Genomic DNA, 20,622 nt, shown 5'->3' on the forward strand with positions numbered 1-20,622 from the left:
AAGCTTCATTACTGATGTCAAAATTTACAGGGATTAGGTCAGCAAAATACATAGTTATACTACAACAGACCCAGAGTTTTGTCTTTAATATGAGTGGAAGCATCATTATTAGTGTAATTATTACTGCATCATATGGAAAAGTTCCACTTGTAGATTCTGCATGTCTTCTGTTTAGATAATCCTTTTGTATTCTGAAGTCATAGCAGTTATTGCGTGTGTCTTGTTGGCATGTATGTAACACACAATATTTCCCCTTATATCTCTGCATGTATATATTAATAGAATGCGAAAGCGAAAATAAACATGACTTGAATCTTGAATGTTGAAAATGACTGTACTTTTGTACAGTTTCAATCAAATAAGTATGAACTACAAAAAAATATTTACTGTATCCCCTCTAAAGTAGATGTAGGAGTAGATGTATTAAGGTAGTAAAGAGGAAACATATATAAGTATAGCTTCTTAAATTTGCATTGTAAACCACTAAACCCTGTGTGTGAATAATATACGAGATACATTTCTAATAAAGTTGTAAATATTTAAAAAAAAAAAAAAAAAAAAAGCTGTACGCTACATGATATTGATATATGATATTAAAATGCACAAATGTGAAGAATAGGTAAAAATTATTATAATATAATAATAATAAGTATAATAATAATATAATATTTTTTTTATAAACTACTATTTTTTTAATGAATGAACTCTAACGGAGCACGTTCTCTCGCCAGAGCGTCAGCGATAAGGTTAATCTCCAGCCGTCTTATGAGTTATCGCGAGATTTCACGAGAGGATAAGTTGAGGGAACATGGCGACGTCTAATTTGCTAAAGGTAAGACCCCACTCCAATTCAATTATTTCTATTTAACGGCCGCCGGAGCTCTTGTCACTTGTGCGGTGTAACGCTGGCGTTTAGCTCCAGCCTTGAAGGAAAGTGCGGCGCACCTGTACTCGGCCGCGGCGCCGGCGTTGACTTTAGCTGGGAGCAGTTAACTTACATCTGGCTAACATTAGCTACTTATCAGTGATTTAGCTGGCTAAATAGAATAGCTGCAACACCGCTAAATATGAAGGGAAAAGGCAAGCGCGGAGGAGCCGGAGAGTCGGGAGGGGAGGCTAGTTAACGGATATGAGGTGCATCGTTAGCTTAACCCGCAGTAAAACATAATAATAACAGTAGTCTGTGTATACGCTAGCTAGAAAAATCACATTATCTGTCACTCAGTGGCTCAGGAGTTTGCAGCTGACCAGCCCCTTGGAAGACAATGCTAAATGCTAAAGAGCTTAGCTTGTCATCGCACTATGTCCAATTTTAATTAGGCTTTATATCGTGTGGCAGAGGCAGAGAGGAGGAGGAGGAGGAGGTGGCATGTCAGTTACTGACAGGCTAGAGATGTGCACCGGTGATAGTGAAAGTGACACTGGTGTCAAAACTTCTCATATCTTCCTCTTTCTGCAAAGGGAAACAATAACTGTGTAATATGGACGTAGCCTGATTAACATCCTGTCTAATAACACCCTCCATGTCCTGATATAGAACTTATTATTACTTTTGTTTCATTGATGTAATTATACACAACTTGGCCAGATAATCTGCAAGACCAAACATGCTTTTTGTTTTATCCAAACATCCACAGCATCCTGTAAAAAAAAATAGTGCACTGTAATATAATAATCCTGCACTAAATCATATCTTCATGAAGGTTATGGTGTTTAAAATAACCGAGAGCTGTCGATTCAGACTGTGTTTTCATTTTTGGAGGCCGCGGTTTGTAGTCGTGTTGATTTCTGTTGTCTTGTGCCGACACTTGTTCCTATTATTTTTGACATTTCAGCTAGTGCATTACTCTAAATAAGAAACATCTGGGTGTTTAATCCACAAACTACATCCTCCGGTTGAATTACCACCTTTCTCACTGAAGAGTCACAAGGGCGAATTTAGTGTACCTAATGTTTTGTCAAGGCAGAACTGCAAATTACTCGATGGGTTTAGTTTTTCCACAGTTTGGAAAAATTAGACCGAGTCCACCTCGTACCAAATATCACCAATCTGATGTTTGATGTGAACAAAATAAAAGCTATTCCCCATAAGTGAACTAGGTGAACAGATGTTCTATTAATGCGCTTCTCGGTGAGCGAATGTGCAGACTGGCAAAATATATAACAGTCATGAAGATACGATTTAGTGCGGTAAGTAATTAACACCTTATCACAGCTCTGTTTGACACACATGTCCCTATTTTATACTACATGGTGTCTGTCGTTACATGTACCATATAATCAGGATATAACGCAGGACAATAATCAATCTATTACCCTTATTATTAAGTGTTCACTTTCATATCTGATAGGGCTGCTGGCATTGTGCAAGGGGAACTCCTCCAGGTTATGGAGGTACCGCTCCACGCCTGTATTCTTCTTTCCTCTAATCTCAAATAAACTAAATGTCCTCCCCTGGAGATTCCTAAAGGCATTTCTTGTATTCTCCCAGATCCTGGAAATGCACCCTGCAAATGCATTAATGTAAACAGGGCTGTCAGTGTGATTGTAGCTCGCACCGTGGCTCCAGATAGCCTGCGTTCTCTGTTCCATCCAGCGCCGTAAACCTCGTAACCCTCTCTGGAATATTTGTCTCCTTGACGGTGCGTCGAGGAAACTTGTATTTTCTTCTAAACGCGGCGTCCAGTTTTTGTGTTTCAGTGTGACGTTTGCCTTGAATCAAGCTGTTAGTATTTAATGATGATCTCCTGCTACCACCCGATGAAACACAATATAACAATTTCTGTTTGACTGACTTTATTTTCCAGAAGAAGTGCTTCTACACCGGAAATATGTTTAGTCACGTGATTTTGGTTCTTCTTCTTCTTCCTCGATTGTTGGCAGCTTTGAATCTAGTCAACCACAGTGAAAACAAAAGAAGAAGAAGAAGACAGGGTTTGGTTTATGGAAGACCGATTAAATATGACTACAAAAGATCAGGCTTGGCTGAAGCCTGATACCTATCCGATAGTTTTAAAAATGCCTGGATCATTTTTAAACATTTCTTCCTGGAAGACGATGGTTCTCCACTATCCTTCCAGTTTTTAATAATGCCTTGGACAGTTCTTAACCCAGTTTTAGTAGTTTCTACAATCTCCTTAGATGTTTTCTCTGCTTGATGCATGCCAATGATTTGACCCTTCTCAAACAGACTAACATCTTTCCCACGACCACGGGATGTGTCTTTAGACATGGTTGTTTAAGAAATGAGAAGCTACTCATTGCATCAGTTGGGGTTAAATAACTTGTTGTCAGCTAAAAGATAATCACCCATGCAGTAATTATCCAATAGGAGGCTCCTACATATTTGCTTAGTTAAATCCAGGTGGCAAATCTTTTTGGGGCCAGGCAGTGTATATGCAAATGATTAGTTTGTACATGTATTTTTTTTGGCATGTTTGCTTTAAAACTGATTTATTAACAGTTGTGCTTCAATGCCGCTGTTGCTAGTTGGTAGAAGAAGACTCCACGTCAGCTTCAGGACTCTTTACGTCAGACTCTTTGGCTCGTCTTCCTAAATAAATATCCCCACTTGACGTGTAGAAGATCGATGGAGTGAACAGACAAGTGTAGCATGTCTTTCCAAAATCTTCCCCAGGCGTTGAAATAGTTTGAGATACATGTCTGTGGCAGTCTGTAGCATGGGAAGATCATTCTTAAATAAAAAGTTAAATCCACAGTACAGAGAATTTCACTGGTGTAACTTTGTAAGGAGAAAATAATCTGCTTGAGTGTCAGTGTGAAGAATATTTTGAATAATATCTCTTATGTCTTGTGTCTTTCTCCCAGAACAAAGGCTCCCTTCAGTTTGAGGATAAATGGGACCTGATGCGTCCCATCGTACTGAAGCTCCTGCGGCAGGAATCAGTCACCAAACAACAGTGGTTTGACCTGTTCTCGTAAGTTTCCTGCTTCTGTACGCCCGTGCTTGATTCTCATCTGTTGCAAGCAAATTGCGGAATAGGAAACACTCTTTGTCTCCTCTTTGTCTCTGTAGAGACGTCCACGCTGTTTGCCTGTGGGACGACAAAGGTCCGGCAAAGATCCACCAGGCGCTGAAAGAGGACATCTTAGATTTCATCAAACAAGCACAAGCAGTGAGTTCTTTTTTGTCAGTGGGACAATCAGTTAACCCGATCAGCCATAACATTATAACCAACTGGGAAAAAAACACTGATTATCTTGTTATCATGGGTTCTGTCAGTGAGTGGGATATATAAGGCAGTAAGCTGAACATTTTGTCCTCATCGATGATTATTAGAAGCTGGAGAAGTGGAAGGATTTGAGGGAAGAGGTGAACCAGAAACTGCTGTAGCTCATATTCCTGCTGATTTTGATAGGAAGGTGTCAGAACGCAGAGTGGATCACAGTTTGTTTTTACATTTGGGCTTTGTATGGACCACGTAGACAAAGAAGAACGTGGTCTGCTCTGAAGAATCCCTTTTTTCTTTTACGTGACACCATGATGCAAAGAACAGCCCCTTGTTGTTTTCATGGTGGGGTGTTTGGTCTGCAGCAACATTCAGGTGGCGGTACGAATCAAAGTAACTAGCACAATTAAACCTTTATTTGTCCCGCAGTGGGGGAAATTGCAGCAGCAAAAGGGCAGAAATATCAAGAGTAAAAAGTGTAGGGAATAAAAGAGAAATAATAAAATAAAATAGAATAAAAATGTAATGATATGGCACAGGTGGATGAGGTGTAACTGGGTTATGAAGTTGTACTCAGTACATAGTAAATAGTAAATAGTTTTAAACCTTGAGGGTGTTCATTGTGGAGCCTAACAGCAGCAGGAAGGAAAGATCTTCTGAATCTTTCCTTCACATAGCGAGAGTGAAGCTGCTCCTCAGTGCTGTCAGGTCACCATGCAGGGGGTGGGACTCATTGTCCAGCATGGATGAGTCCAGAGAGCAGCCCAGGACAGAGCTGGACTTCCTGCTGGCCTTGTCCAGCTTCTTCCTCTCCCTCTCTGTGATGCTACTGTCAGTACAGAATGACTGATGCCACTGCAGAGTCATAGAAGGTCCCTCTCACTCCACAAGACCTCAGTCTCCTCAGACTGCTCTGTCCCTTCCTGTAGAGTGCATCAGTTGTTAAGGTGAACACCCAGGTACTTACAAGAGTCCACTTGCTCGGTGTCCATTTCTTGGTGAGGGGACGGCAGAACGGCGTCTGCGAAAATCCACGACAGCCAAAAGGAAATCACATCTTAACGAGATCATCGACGTTATTCAATTTAAGATTATGATCATTTTAATGTTGTGGCTGATCAGTGTAAATCTGTGTTATTGTTTTTTTTTTTATGAAGCATAAATCCACTTCTGCATGCTCTCACACAATCCAGTCTTATCACTTAATAATTAGCAGCAACACCCAGAAAAGTGTGTGAAGTTGGTTATAATATTTGTCTTCTTTATTCACATTATAATTATAAAATCACCTGGAGACTTTGGACTGTTGATAAATTAGACACTGTGCAACTTTTTAGAGTAATGTATGGTTTATATAAGGGATAAAGTACAGGCTTTAGAGTATATGTTTGGAGATACTCTTGCATTCTTGTCTAAGGCTTAACATGGTTCGTTTTAATTACATATTGCACATATTAGCTGATTTAATTTGACATTACACCAAAGATCTATAATTATCTGCACAAAGTATATTAATATTTTATGTCTCCACACTGTCTCTCGTTAAAAATAAAAGTGCGCAACTGCAGCTACACGGAGATCTTGTGACTTTTTAAAAGCAGCGATCGCACCATTTAGATTCTCTCTCTCTGTTGTCGGCTACCGGCGACATCCTGCAGGTGCTAATCAGCTCTGTCTTGTGTTTCTCACCCTTTCGAAGCGGGTGCTAAGTCACCAGGATGACACGGCGCTGCTGAAGGCCTACATCGTGGAGTGGAGGAAGTTCTTCACGCAGTGTGACATCTTACCCAAACCGTTCTGCCAGCTAGAGATCACGCTGATGGGCAAGCAGGGAAGCAACAAGAAGTCCAACGTGGAGGACAGCATTGTCCGCAAGGTGAGGAGGAGCTGGAGCTGGAGCTTGAGCTGGAGCTGGAGCTGCTTCTCTCTGTGTATGTGTGTGTACATGTTGTGAATAATACGTTCTCGCTGTTGCAGCTCATGTTGGACACATGGAACGAGTCCATCTTCTCCAACATTAAAAACAGACTACAAGACAGTGCAATGAAGCTCGTCCACGCTGAGAGGCTGGGGGAGGCCTTTGACTCCCAGCTGGTCATCGGAGTGCGAGAGTCCTACGGTGAGTCATCAGTCTGTGCCAATATCTCTACTCTTAAGGATGTATATGGTAGGTTAAACACAAGTGATCTGTGTTTGTCTGGATGTAAATGTTTCATGAGTAAAAAATGAATAAAGAGTTTTCTGGGATCTTTTAGGAATCTTATCGTTTAACGTTGCATCACGTGCTGCAGGTCTCTACTTGTTCTTCTGGCCATTATTTACTGTTCTATGCTCTTGGATGTTATATCTTCTACCAGTCTACATACACTCACGAAGTACTTTAATAGAACATTTGTCCACCTGCTTTAGTTATGTGAAGAAAATTGGTGATAGTTGGTACAAAATGGACTCTGGAAAAAGAAAAACAATCAAGTTCTGCCTCATCTATGAGCCAGACATGCTGTACAGCCACTTGACAAAACATTACGTACACTAAATCCTCCTTCATGACTGTTCTAATGTTCAATTTATGTTGAGACGGCGTCAGAAAGGAGGTAAATTAACTGTGTGATCATTTTGCAGGGTGGCGTTTATGTTATTTAACCTTTTTTTGTTTATTTGCACTCAGTGAATCTTTGCTCCAACCCTGACGACAAGCTGCAGATCTACAGGGACAACTTTGAGAAGGCCTACATGGATTCTACTGAGAGGTTCTACAGAACGCAGGCGCCGGCCTACCTCCAGCAGAACGGCGTCCAAAACTACATGAAATACGTGAGTATGAGTCATGAAGCGTCTCGGTGACCTTAGAAATCGCTGACTTGTAATTTAATTTTACGACACCAAATAGAAACTTGAGACCTCGAGAGGCCTCTGTTGTTGATGTTGGCGATAATTCATTTGAGCGCCGTGGCCTCTTCCCACCACCTACGTGACGCTGACTGAAACAGCATCGCGTCTGCCAGACGTGTTCAGACCGTCTCAATCATAACTCGCAGAGACGTTTGTTTGTTTTGTAAGTCGGTATAGATCCCTCTCTGTAACTCTGACGTTCTCTGCTCATCTTTCATCTTTAGCAAATCCTTCAGAAACTTTTTTTCTTCTTCTTCTCTCTTCTCTCCTTTTGTACAATTTAAAAAAACGCAAAACAAGGAATAGTTTTCAGATAACTTTTAGTGATTATACTGCTTTAAGAGAGAATACTGGACAGATTGTTAAATGGTGAAGATCAAGTTTGTGCAGATTACAAAAGATTAAAGCACATCAAGTCTTTGTTTAGTTTTATGCTGCATTCCAGAAAGCTGGGATGACGGATTTATCCCACTTGGAGCTAACTAGGCGCAACCTTAGAGCATTCCAGGAGCATTGAGTTGAACATAAACAACAAACATGGCCGACCGCGATAAGATAATACTTGTTTTGTTTCTGAAGTTACTGACAACGATCGACAGTTGAGGTCTCCCAAAGTTTTTCCACCAGCAATAGGTGATATACTTCTTTCTGTGCTGAAAGCGGTAAAAACGGTAGACTTTTGTCAGACTCGTTTGTTTTTGTTAGGCTACACTTCATCTAATACATTTATGCAGAGAGATTATAGCGGCATATCCTCACGCTAAAGTCATGTTGTGTAATGTGATGATATCTAGTATGACCAAAAACAAAAACAACACATAAATGCATTTTATAGTCCAGTAAATTATGTTTAAACATTCACGGTGTGCATCTCCATGGGCGCTGCCATTGTTCTGTAACGTCAGGCTGCTGCATCTCATTGAAGATCGATTTGACCCTACTTCACTAGTAGGACCTCCGGCTTCAAGTGGCATTCCAGAGCACTTTTCCTAGTAGGAGGTCTGAAATGTCAGACCTCCCGGTTTTCTGCAACGCAGCGTTAAAACGGTCTTGTGTTATTTATACTGTAGGAAGCAACAAAAGAAAAAGGAGTGGATTTAATGCCTGTCCTGGTTCATCTACTATTTAAATCTGCAGTTTGTTGAAACGGAGCATGTGACGCAAATACAGGTTTTAAAGGTGTTAACTATAAGATGCAGATATGCTGAATCTGCAGCTTTAAGTGCCGCTGTTTTATTGCTATTACAACAGAGTGCACCATATGCACATTAAAGGCATTTAAAAATAAACTTTTGCCACAGAAAATCCTTTAGTTTTATTGTGTATCTTGTTAAAACAGGTACAGATTAGAGCAGTGCATACTATTCAGTGTCACATTATTTTCTTGATTTGTTTTAATTACCTGTAATTAAAACAAAAGTGTGTAGTGATTTAAAGAAAACCAATAAGACACTGAGGTGGCGTGCGGGTGAACCTGTTCTGATGCGTATTCTGGGATAAACAATGAACAATGTTTATTTTCAGTCACAAAAATTAAGTTCTCACCACGTTGAAAATACCACAGCACTGTCCCAAATCCACATATTTAAATCATCAGCCATTCTGACGAACTCCCGGTTTTGCTTCCCACCCCAAACACACACACACACACACCTGATTTCGCCCACCTGTAACTTAGCTATATCCCCGTCCACACTGGTGCTCCCCCTAGGTAAAACCCCGGAACTGCATGTAAAAGCATGAACACAATGATTTAAATTAACGAGAAATAAAAAATCTATAATGACTCCAACAAAGTGAGTTGAACGCTGTTAAAATTAGTGTTTTAATTTGAGTTTTCTCAGGTAGGGTAGAGGTTCGTGTATCGCCCGTGAACACATAAGACTTGCATGATTTCACAAAATAAATATATATTGTTTTCAGCCGTTTCTTATCGGATGTATGTTAAAATGTTTCTGTGGAATAATTGCTTTGTATTTGTACATTTTCATCAGGCTGATTCAAAGCTGAGGGAAGAGGAGAAACGTGCCCTTCGATACCTGGAGACGAGACGCGACTGTAACTCTGTACAAGCTGTGAGTGTTGGCACAGACTGTGGTGCTTCTTATTTTAACGCTTCAGAGAAACTGAAGTCTTGTAGCTTTTTACTAATTTCTTAAATCTCCCAATATGTGTTAAGATACACAGTAATCATTCCACATAGCACACAAGGTAAAAAAATATAAGTGTAAATGTTGAACTGAGGGAAAAACAAATAAAATTAAATATAAACTTAAAAGGGGGTAGCTCTTGTATATATATACATTTACAATATTGCAGCTGTGTCATTAAAGGGCAAGGTACAGTAATGCAGTGATACTTGAAAGTCCGGTTAAGGCTCAGAGTTGAGCAGACGGACAGCACAGACAACTCTTCTTCAGCCTCTCAGTTTTGATTTTTATCCTATTTCACACAATTGAACCCATAAAATTCACATTTACTAATATTTTTCATGAAATAAATAGCGTTACATTTTGGGAAACATGCTTCTTCCCTTTGTGGAAAATATTAGCTTTAGAGGCTAGCTGTTTCCCCTTACTTTCAGTCTTTATGCTAAGCTAAACTAAGCTAACCACGACACTGAAGATTCTCAGTTGTCAAGGTTGTGGTATATCATAAAACATCTTTAGGGAAACTCAAACACGTCCAGCTGACTTTATTTTCTCTCTTAACTCCAGCAACCTACTTAACACACTTCCTTTGATTATCACGGTTATTATGATTGTTATACTTCACGCGCTGTATTTCTGCTTGCTGAACAGTTTTCCCTCTGTCTGCTATCTTCCCAGTTAATGGAGTGCTGCGTGAATGCACTCGTAACGTCCTTCAAGGAGACCATCTTAGCCGAGTGTCCGGGCATGATCAAACGAAATGAGACAGAGAGTGAGTACGGCAGGACTGCTCCCGCCAAAGGCTCAGCCAGCTCAGGTTTGCACCAGGAGATAGACCTGACCAAACCTCCCCTGTCCCGACATCTGCAGAACATTCATTCATTCATTCATTCATTTTCTGTAACCGCTTGTCCTCTGGAGGGTCGCGGGAGGTGGGGGGGATGGGGTCTATCCCAGCTGTTAGTGGACAGGTTGCAAGTCTATTGCAGGGCGAGCACAGACAACCACACTCGCACGGCCAATTTAGAATCACCAGTTAACCTAGCGAGCATGTCTTTAGACGGCGGGAGGAAGCATGCAACATGCAAGAACATGCAAACTCCACACAGACAGACAGAAAGGCCCCAGTCGATGGATTCGAACCCAGAACCTTCTTGCTGTGAGGCATCTGCAGAACATCCGTTTCCAAATCCAATTTTTTAATCCCAGACATTTTTCAAATTACTTACATTACCACACCAATTATAATTATTACATTTAAGACCTCATCTCGGTTTCTGGGCTGCATTAACCGCTCATCAGTTTTTTTAATGCGTTTCTCAGTGTGCGTGTGTGTGTGTGTGTGTGTGAGAGAGAGAGAGAGTGTCCAAATCTGCCCCGTTTGATTAAACAAATGGACAAAGGGCGTCCACTGTAATGGACTTTAAAGTAGCCAATCTGTCAAATGAAAGCTTGGTATTCAATACGTCACATCAGACAAGTCCGCTAACACTAAATCGCTTTTGTAGGGACTCATTTAATGATTTTTTCTTTTCATTATAGAGCAGTATAGTTTCACTCGCCGCTTGTTTATTGTTGACTTCATTCCATATACACGGTACTGATGTTGCTTTTCCCCCCTACGTCGCAGAGCTGCATCTCATGTTCTCTCTCATGGACAAAGTGCCCAGCGGCATCGAGCCCATGCTGAAGGACCTGGAGGAGCACATCATGAGCGCCGGCCTGGCCGACATGGTGGCCTCGGCAGAGACGATAACCTCTGTGAGTGTCTCACACACACACATGTACACCAAACAGCCATAACATTATGACAGGTGACGTGATAATGAAGTGGGGTGTATTGTATTAGGCAGCAAGCGAACATTTTGTCCTGAGCGGTTTTGACAAGGGTACCTATCAGAAATGATCCAAGGAAGGTAAAAAGCAGAAGAGGGTCACGAGCGCTGACCCTGTCCGCTGATGAAAGCTCCTGTAATGGACATGGAGACGTGGAAGAAGGTGATCTGGTCGGATGAATCATGTTTCTCTTCCATCATGTGGATGCCGTCGCTACGGAACACACGACACCACGGTGCATCATTATTGATGCTTTGAAAAGTGTTCTACTGAGAGACCTTGGGTCTGGCCATTAATGTGGATGTTACTTTGACCCTAAGTACCGCTGCAGACCATGTTCACCCTTTCATGGAGGCAGTGTTCTCTAATGGCAGTGGCCTCTTTCAGCAGCATAAAGTTAAAATGGTCTGGGATTGATTTGAGGAACACAACAAGTTCAAGGTGTTGACTTGGCCTCCAGACTTCCCCAGATCTCAGTCCAATCAAGCATCTGTGGGACGTGCTGGACGATGAAGTCAGATGCACGGAGAGCACACCTTGTAACTTAACCCTAGAACACTTGTCACATGATTTTCGTTGTGTTGCTGCAGTCTGATTTGCGTGGTTCCTTTGGTACCTTCAGGCTGCTCACTGACGCCATCGAGGGTTGAAGTGTTTCCCCGCACCAATTCAACCGACGTTAGCGTTTGTGTATTAAATCAGACAATCGTAATAACTTGCAAACCCCGATTTTTATGGCAAAATACCGTGCACAGCTATCATCCTGTCGCAGGCTTGGATAATCTGGCATGCCAACAAGTGAATAAAACATAACTAAAGCAATCGCTACTGCCACTGTGGGCCAACCTGACCCGGCACCTAGCAGCCATGTTTTGATGATGGGAGGAAACCGGAGAACCCAGAGAAAACCCACGCAAACACGGGGAGAACATGCAAACTCCACACAGAAAGGCCCTGAGAATCGAGCCCTCTCAGCCTCGGGGATTCGAACCGAGGACTTGCTGTGAGGCACCAGCGCTACCCACTATCTCACCGTGCCGTATTATTCTTTGATACTAGAGCTAGCCAATTGGAATTAGCATATAATCCTTATTTAGTGTAATGCTTATGAATAAATATCATTTAGTGGTAATTTCCAAGAGAATTCTTTTGGCTCGTCGTTTTTTTTTTACCTTCTTAGAGTACAATTGTTTTGACTATCTCTGCCACGGTTGTCAGTGATGCAGGAAGACTGTGCCTTCTCTGGACAAGTCTCACATGTCCCAGGAAGGGGTGGACTGAATTTCAAGGTCCTAGCTCCATGATTTATTTTTTTTTTGGAGCTATTCATTAAAGATTACCTAATTTTTTGCACATTTTTGAGCCATTTTATATGAGCCCCCCGTGATGCCTTTTATTTTGTTTTATGAGAGGTTTTATAGTTGAAAATAAAAGAACAGTACTTAAATTTACCATGTATTGTTGTGCTTCAATATATTTTGATGAGAAGTATTTTTTATCCCGTGAAATATACCTGACGTTGGTGATGGTTTTACTAATTGTAAGGTTCTAGGGATAAAGGAACCAGCTGTCATTTTAGCTCATTATTACTTAAAAACGTTGACGCTGTGACGACAGTTTGTAGGTTTATCATTATACAAACCAGGCAGATGTACTCCCTCAGCATTACACCTCTCCTTTTTCTTTTAGTCACTGCTTATCTTATACCTGAAGATGCAGTGACGTCAATCAGAGAAGAAGAAGGAGCTTTAAAGTGTCTGAGTAGACCTGTGAATAAAAACGTTGCCACCTTTCTCCTGGCACTGACGCACAGAAACAAACTAAACTGATGTTTTCCTTTTGTTACAGGACTCTGAGAAATATGTGGAACAGCTGCTCACCTTGTTCAACCGCTTCAGTCGACTGGTGAAAGAGGCCTTTCAGGACGACCCCCGCTTCCTCACAGCCAGAGACAAAGTGAGTCAGTCGTTCCCTCACCACTTGACCACAGTGTTAATGTGATGTGTATGAGGCATGCACCAAACACAACACGCCCTTAACGCATTTTAAACCTCTTTGCAGGCGTATAAAGCTGTCGTGAATGATGCCACGATATTTAAGTTAGAGCTTCCTTTGAAACAGAAAGGGTAAGACAAATACCGACCGTACGCTTTGGTTGATGAAGGCGAACCTGTGCGTCTGACCTTCCCTCGCCTCTCTTGTTTCTTTTACAGGGTAGGACTGAAAACTCAGCCCGAGTCCAAGTGTCCGGAGCTGCTGGCCAACTACTGCGACATGTTGCTGAGGAAGACGCCGCTAAGCAAGAAGCTCACCTCTGAAGAGATCGAGGCCAAGCTCAAGGAAGTGGTAAGTTTCAGGGAGCATTCATGCCTTGCAGCTATTAATCATGTCTTTATTACTACTGGCAGCAGATTGATCACTAGACGGGTGTTTTAAATTCTTTATTTTTGGCTTCGGGGCACAATTGGCAGCTGCTCAGTTTATTAAAACTTGTGATATGTCATTTACAATGACTTGTAGATTTGCAGGTTGTGTCATTGTCTTTCGAGGTCTGCTGCAAGTGTAAGGAATAAAAAAAAGACTGGACAAACTGGACTGGCTTTGGGTGGTTGTGGTAATTAATAAATACACTGAGATAATCACTGAGCTTCTCTAGTAAACTCTGTCAAAAACAATGTACGGGTGTTAGATTTCTTCAGTCGAATATCCTCGAGTTATTAAAGTGTCAGATACTTGTATTCTGCTCCTGTAGGTTGGAAACAGAATGTGTTTGCTGATTTAATCGATGTTAACGCTCCTTGCTGAAGTCAACTTGGGAATTAATTAATATGATGTTTGGCTTGTTGACACAACCACCCATAAGCCTCCTATGAACAAAAATAGCAAACTGTCTGCTCTGAGTGAGCGCTGCCACAAAATAGAAAAATGCAGAGATGAGGCTGCCCAACATAAAAGGCCGAGACACATCAGTCGGGCTGTCGGTGAGCGTCTGTGGGCCTGGTTTTGTGCGGCGTGTCCTGCACCGTTGGCACCAGTCAGACCTCTGTGAGCGGCTTTTCAACCGATTTGGCATGTTGTATCCTTACCTTCCTAGAAGCTAATAGTAGCTCTTCCTGTTTCCCCTTTAGAACGACCGATACAGACTACTGCCACCTGCTGCTATTAAAGAGTCACGTGCCGTCTGTATTTATAATCTTCTGCTTTGCTCTTTGCAGCTTTTAGTGCTGAAGTACGTCCAGAACAAAGACGTCTTCATGCGCTACCACAAAGCCCACCTGACCCGTCGGCTCATCCTGGACATCTCGGCCGACAGCGAGATAGAGGAGAACATGGTGGAGTGGCTCAGGGTACGTACCGGGTGGAGGGCTGTTTCATGCTGTACTTACCAAACATCTTCATCGGCGTCATGCTCCTTTTGTTTACGTACATTGATTTATCGTCATATCCTTTCACTTCAATAATATGACCACACAAACGATAATAATAACTGTGGTATCATTTCGTACAGGAAGTGGGAATGCCAGCCGACTACGTCAACAAGCTGGCCAGGATGTTTCAGGACATCAAGGTGTCCGAGGACCTCAACCAGTCTTTCAAAGAAATGCACAAACACAACAAGCTCGCGTTACCAGGTAGAGCCTTCATCACGCTCGAACAGCAGCAAATAAAACGTTAAGATAACTGAGATGATGGAATAGTTTCACTTTTGGGGGCAGCCAGTTAGCTTCACTAGCTTCACTTTGTCTTTTGTGCAAATTAAAAAAACTACTCATGATTTTTATTGAGCTTTAAATGAGCTGATTGTTAGAAAGAAATCTTACAGATATGTTAATTGTCATACAATTAATTGGCAGCAAACAATGTGAAATATTCCATCTTTTCAAATATAAGGTTATAAGGCACTTTTTGTTCATGAATGTCTATGAGTTATAGATTGTTCAGTGTCAGTTTTAGCCATAAAAAACATTTAAAAGTGACAAATGTTGACCAACATGCTGACTTAAATGACATAGTGGAAATTTACAACTTTACTTTGGACAGATTAGCACATTTTACCATTTTAAAGACTAGCTAATTGTCTCCTGGTACAGATTTAAGAACAATATTTAATTCTTGGACGTCTTTAATTTAGCTCAGTCTCAAATACAATATGTCTCCATCAATAATACTCCAAGCCTGTGATTTTCTCTTGTTCTATTAGGACATTTGCTAATTGTAATTTGTTAGTGTGCTCCCTTGCAGCTGACTCCGTCAACATAAAGATCCTGAATGCTGGAGCGTGGTCAAGGAGCAGCGAGAAGGTCTTCGTCTCTCTTCCCACGGAGCTGGAGGACTTGATACCTGAGGTAGAGGACTTCTACAAGAAGAACCACAGCGGCAGGAAGCTTCACTGGCATCACCTCATGTCTAACGGCATTGTGAGTTTGACCGAGAGGGACACACACACACGCACACAAAATGCTCCACATAACTTCCTTTCTTCATCTTCGTCTGCAGCTTTCTGCAGGTCACACGACAAACATTTGTGGTTGTGAACTTTTATCCCCCGGCTCATTTACAACGATCAGCTACAACATTCAAACCACCAGCGTTCATCTCTGTAAAGGCCACGCACTGTTTTTAGACGAGGCGGCCAGTTAACCACAGTCACACAGGTTCCTGTTGGTGAAGGCAACAACTTCACACAGTTTTCTGGGTGTTAGTACAGGAAACTGAAGTGTGTTAGAGCATGCAGGAGTGGATTTATTCTTTCAAAGTTGCACCTTTCACAATACATTGACATTTATAACATTGCTGATCTCGCTAATGTGTAATGTTGGAAACCTGGATCCTGGCATTTATGTTAAATACCTGCTAAATTCAGCTGTTTGTTAAATTTACTTTAGAAGTTGACAACACGTGATGTTTACAGCTCTGTTCTGCTGCCCCCAAATGGTCAAAATAAATACTTCATGCACATTTCTTAATGGTTATTTTAGAGTGACCATGTAGAATCACCAATGAACCTAACCAGCATGTCTTTGGACGGTGGGAGGAAGCTGGAGAACCTGGAGAGAACCCACACAGACACAGGGAGAACATGCAAACTCCACACAGAAAGAAACCAGATAGATTAGAACCCAGAACCTTCAGTGCTAACCACCACAGTACATTTAATTGTTGCGTATTGACTAATTGTTTCAGCACTAGTGAGAATATAATCTGAACACTTCAGATTTGTAGTTCAGATTTGTTTGTTTCCTGAACATGGGCTGAGCAGCAGCCAGTCTTGTTTGTTGTTTGAGGAAACTGAACGAAGCGTTTCCTTCATTTCTCCAGATCACCTTTAAGAATGAGGTGGGCCAGTACGACCTGGAGGTGACCACCTTCCAGCTGGCCGTGCTGTTCGCCTGGAACCAGAGGCCGAGGGAGCGGATCAGCTTCGAGAACCTCAAATTAGCCACCGAGCTGCCCGACGCCGAGCTGCGACGCACACTCTGGGTAAAGACCAGTGATGGCTGTAGAGAAAACGGGCCGGGAAACGTTGAATATGAGCTCTGATTATTAGTTTTACATCTCATATAACTTGTTTGTTGTTGTTTTTTTCTCCCCCCCCCCCCTTCTTCCCAGTCTCTGGTGGCGTTTCCCAAACTCAAGCGGCAGGTTTTGTCGTACGACCCGGTGGTGTCTTCACCCAAAGACTTTGCAGAAGGAACACTATTCTACGTCAACCAGGAGTTTTCTCTCATGTAAGGAGCCGTAAAGTCACTTGTCTCTCCAGATTACAGGCTTATTTGAATTAAGTTTAAAGGAACGTGTTGGTCTGAATGCAGGGCTTAACCAGTTAAATACGTTTGATGTTTGATGCAGTTGTTAGCCTAATTAACAGACTATTACTGGTAAAAGTTGCTCCTTTCTTTCTCCAACGATGATAGAAATATAATATTTGTATTCAAAATAATGTTTCAACTGGGGGAGGTTGTGCATATGCTCTGTTTTGGGGATTTTGGACTCATCCAAGTGATTGCATCTGTTAAATAAACTCATCCCTCAAAAACGGTACGCAGAATTGAAGCCAAATCTTGCCATCTCGTTTGGAAACCTGCTACAACAGATGCAGCTGGTCTTGTCTGAGTTGTATTCACCACTCATCCAAGTGACTTCTGCAGCTCTAAAATAATTGGTGTGGGAGTTTAGGTTTTAATTTGCGCACCAAAAGACCCCAGCGAGTTTCGGCTGGGCACCACACACCGATGCTCCAGACAAAAACTCAACACTCATTTAGAAATGAAATACCCACTTGGGTGAGTGGTGAAATGTCTCAAGGAAGACTCAGACAAGTCACGCTGACTGTGTCTTAGCTTATCTTCTCTCGTCTTATCCGAGAATCTTCACAGACCCTGTGAAGTTAGGTATCGTCAGTGCCTCGATGCGTCTATCCTGACTAGTTTACAGCATAGATCATGTCAATACCAGCCTGGAAATAGGACTACTGTGAATTAAACATCTCTATTTTTTTATGTTCGACTTTGCAGAAAGAACTCAAAGGTTCAGAAAAGGGGCAAGATTAATCTGATCGGTCGGCTGCAGCTCACCACGGAGCGAATGAGAGAGGAGGAGAACGAGGGCATCGTCCAGCTCAGGATACTAAGAACACAGGTATGAGCTGGCTACTGCTGTGAAGAAGTGTTTGTATGAACATGCAGGCTTCAAAATGATCCATCTGCCTCGCGGTGCAACTTCTGACCCATTGTTTTTCTTTTTTTATGTCTTTCCCACATCCAGGAGGCCATAATCCAAATAATGAAGATGAGGAAGCGCATCAACAACGCCCAGCTGCAGACGGAGCTGGTGGAGATCCTAAAGAACATGTTTTTACCACAGAAGAAGATGATCAAGGAGCAGATCGAGTGGCTGATAGATCACAAGTACATAAAGCGGGATGAGACGGATATAAACACCTTCATCTACATGGCGTAGCGCGGCGCGTTAGCAGGATGGCGTGTGTTGACTTTCATTGGATCAGGCCTGATGGACACTAGAATACTTCAGGCTCCCCGTCCTCTATTTAAATAAAAATCAAATCTCGTGCAGGGAGACATGAATTTAAGACTGAGACCTGTTTAAGAAAAAAAAAAAAAGTAAAGTGGAACTTCCTGCCTTAAAGTTGTACAAAGGAAAAAAAAAAGATAAATGCAAAAGTGAGAGTCTGCACCAAGTGGTCATAACTGTTTTTAGTTGAAGGGAGTTTCCTTTGCTGTCCAGGCGAGGCTGTCAGTTGTTAATGGTCCGTTTTCCGATGCCGTGGTGTGTCACCTGGGCTGCTGCTACAACACTCCCGCTCAACGCTTGCGCGAGTCAAGAGGCATGCCGACGGGAAAAAGCGGAGGAACTCGAAATATCTGAAGTCCAGTTTTAATCCAGACCACCTGAACCTTGAACAAAACCCCTCTCCCCTCAAAGGCGACGCTGCTATAACCAGGCCAGTTGGTTTATCGCGGCGGTGTGGGAGCCGTCCTGACTCTCTGCAGTCACAGTTAAAGTGAACAAACACTTAATCCGGACATTCATTGTGTATAGCCTGATAAGCACTTCACAGTTTTTGCAGGACTGAACCAGGCGGCAATGTAGAGTCGACTCCAGACCCCGTCCAGCCTCTGTCCCTGGGTTAAAATAAATAAATAAATAAATAAAGAGAACGTGGGGCGTAATTAGCGTATTGCAATTAATCCACAATCAGAGCCGCTCTACCAAGCGTACCCAGTGACAGAGGTGGCGTCGGACCCGGAGCTCAGATCATGTCTGGGAGAGGAAGCTGAGGTCAGTATTATACTACAGTTCACGAGAGTGTACCATGAGATGTGAATAATGAAATGATTAAATAAACAGCACCTTATTATAAAACGGCATGCTGGCTGGTCATTTATCAGAGCTCAGGCAAATCATTTGTACTATATATTTTTAAAACGGGACCTCCAATAACTTTGAACACATTTTAATTTTCTTTTCCTAAGATCTTTGAGCTTTAATTCTTGCCATTTGGACAAAGCGTTAAAACTAAACACTTCACATCACCATAAAACACACCATCCCCACTGAGAAGCATGGTGGTGGCAGCATCATGCTGAGGGGAACGCTTCTCAGCAGCAGGACTGGCACGGCTCCTAAAGGTGGAGGGTAAAATGGACCCAGCTAAATATAGGGAAATCCTGGAGGGCAATCTGATACAGTCTGCAAGATAATTTTGTTTTTGAAATCAATCTTTTTGCTACTATAAATTCAGAATATACAGAAATGTATTATTTTAGAAATACACTGGATTAGTTATTTATTTATTGAGCATAATTTAAAGTACTACATGGCCGGGTACAAGTGTTACTATCCATATTAACTGAAAATAATCCAAGAACTTTTTTTTTTTTTTTTTAAATGAATAGGTTAAATGCTAATTATGTTTTCATTTCTTGTCAGAAACTCAAAATAAACCTGCCTGTGTATATTTGTGTGTCATATGTTCTCGGTTTGTTTTTATACAGACAAGTGGAAGGCTGTAATTAAGCGGATAGTTTTGCTTAATTACAGCATATTGCATCCTCTTGTTATTTGTGACAAAGGGGATTACAGCAGGCCCATTAGTAAGGCGCATGCGCAGTGTGTCCCCTCCGTGCGCAGCCTCCTTTCCCTGTTGAGGCGATGAATGCTGTCAAGCACAGGCAGAGGTATTGTGATACTTCCTGTTGGTCCCTTCAAAATAAAACGGACCGAGAAGCGCTTCAAAAGCTTAATATAAACCCTGTTGAGATAGTTTATATTTAATTACATTCTGCAATACATATGTATAGATGCGGTCTGAATTATTTTAACACCCAATAGCATATTCACATCAACCAAAACGCGAAAAAAATATTTAAATAAATTATTATTTTTTTTAATTGGGTCTTTTTCAGCACCAAATAAGGATACATGCTTTAAAATATCGTTATTACGGTCCAAATAAATTATTTTACATTTTTGATATTACCACCAGCTATTGTTGCAACTGATTATTTTTGGCCACTTGAGGGCAGCCGGAAGCGCGAAATAAGCTAATGTGGTGAACTCGTTAGCCAACAATTAAATGTTAATTTATTCATCCAAAATACATTCACCAAAACTGAAATAAAAACGCTGGTTTGTGTTTTCAGTCACATGAAATATAAGTCTAACATTTACTCGTTTTTTTGTTTTGTTTTTTTAAAAAAAAGTACTTTTCTTAACTCACGAGGGAAATAACTGACTACTTAGCTAACATTAGCCGCTAACTGATGCTAGCGCGCTGCTAGCAGTGTCTAAGCTAAGTTAGGTGCTATTTTAGCCGTTTGTGTTGGGGTAGTTTAGGTTTTTGCGCTGTAAACATGAAATTGAAATAAGAAATTGTACACAACTATCTATATTTAACATTTAAAAAACAACGAGGCGAAATAAGCTAACACAGACGGTATGAGAACCAAACGTCTACGTAACACAGGGCTAACGGTCACTGGGTAGACATTTGTTATTTGTTTAAATGCGCTATGCTAACACAAAATGAGGAG

The 20,622-nt window shown here is 41.6% G+C and overlaps 1 protein-coding gene across 4 annotated transcripts; it reads left to right on the forward strand.

Moving 5' to 3' along the window:
* Nucleotides 1-803: 803 nt before the first annotated feature.
* cul5b (cullin 5b) lies at nt 804-19,394 on the forward strand. 4 transcript variants are annotated; one of them, XM_084565548.1, is made up of 19 exons: nt 804-832; nt 3,829-3,938; nt 4,037-4,136; nt 5,890-6,066; nt 6,168-6,309; nt 6,859-7,004; nt 9,077-9,157; nt 9,911-10,049; nt 10,863-10,993; nt 12,917-13,024; nt 13,130-13,194; nt 13,282-13,414; nt 14,284-14,415; nt 14,577-14,700; nt 15,296-15,486; nt 16,388-16,549; nt 16,679-16,797; nt 17,584-17,707; nt 17,834-19,394. In XM_084565548.1, the coding sequence occupies exons 1-19, from the start codon at nt 809-811 to the stop codon at nt 18,026-18,028; spliced, it is 2,403 nt and encodes an 800-aa protein (XP_084421674.1). In that variant the 5' UTR covers nt 804-808; the 3' UTR covers nt 18,029-19,394. The 4 variants fall into 4 exon arrangements, with proteins under 4 accessions (XP_084421674.1, XP_084421675.1, XP_084421676.1 ...); XM_084565549.1 differs by having other exon boundaries at nt 15,311-15,486; XM_084565550.1 differs by having other exon boundaries at nt 9,911-10,004.
* The last annotated feature ends 1,228 nt before the right edge of the window (nt 19,395-20,622 follow it).

This window comes from Chelon labrosus (genome assembly GCF_963514085.1).
Source record: "Chelon labrosus genome assembly, chromosome: 17".
Lineage (NCBI taxonomy): Eukaryota > Metazoa > Chordata > Actinopteri > Mugiliformes > Mugilidae > Chelon > Chelon labrosus.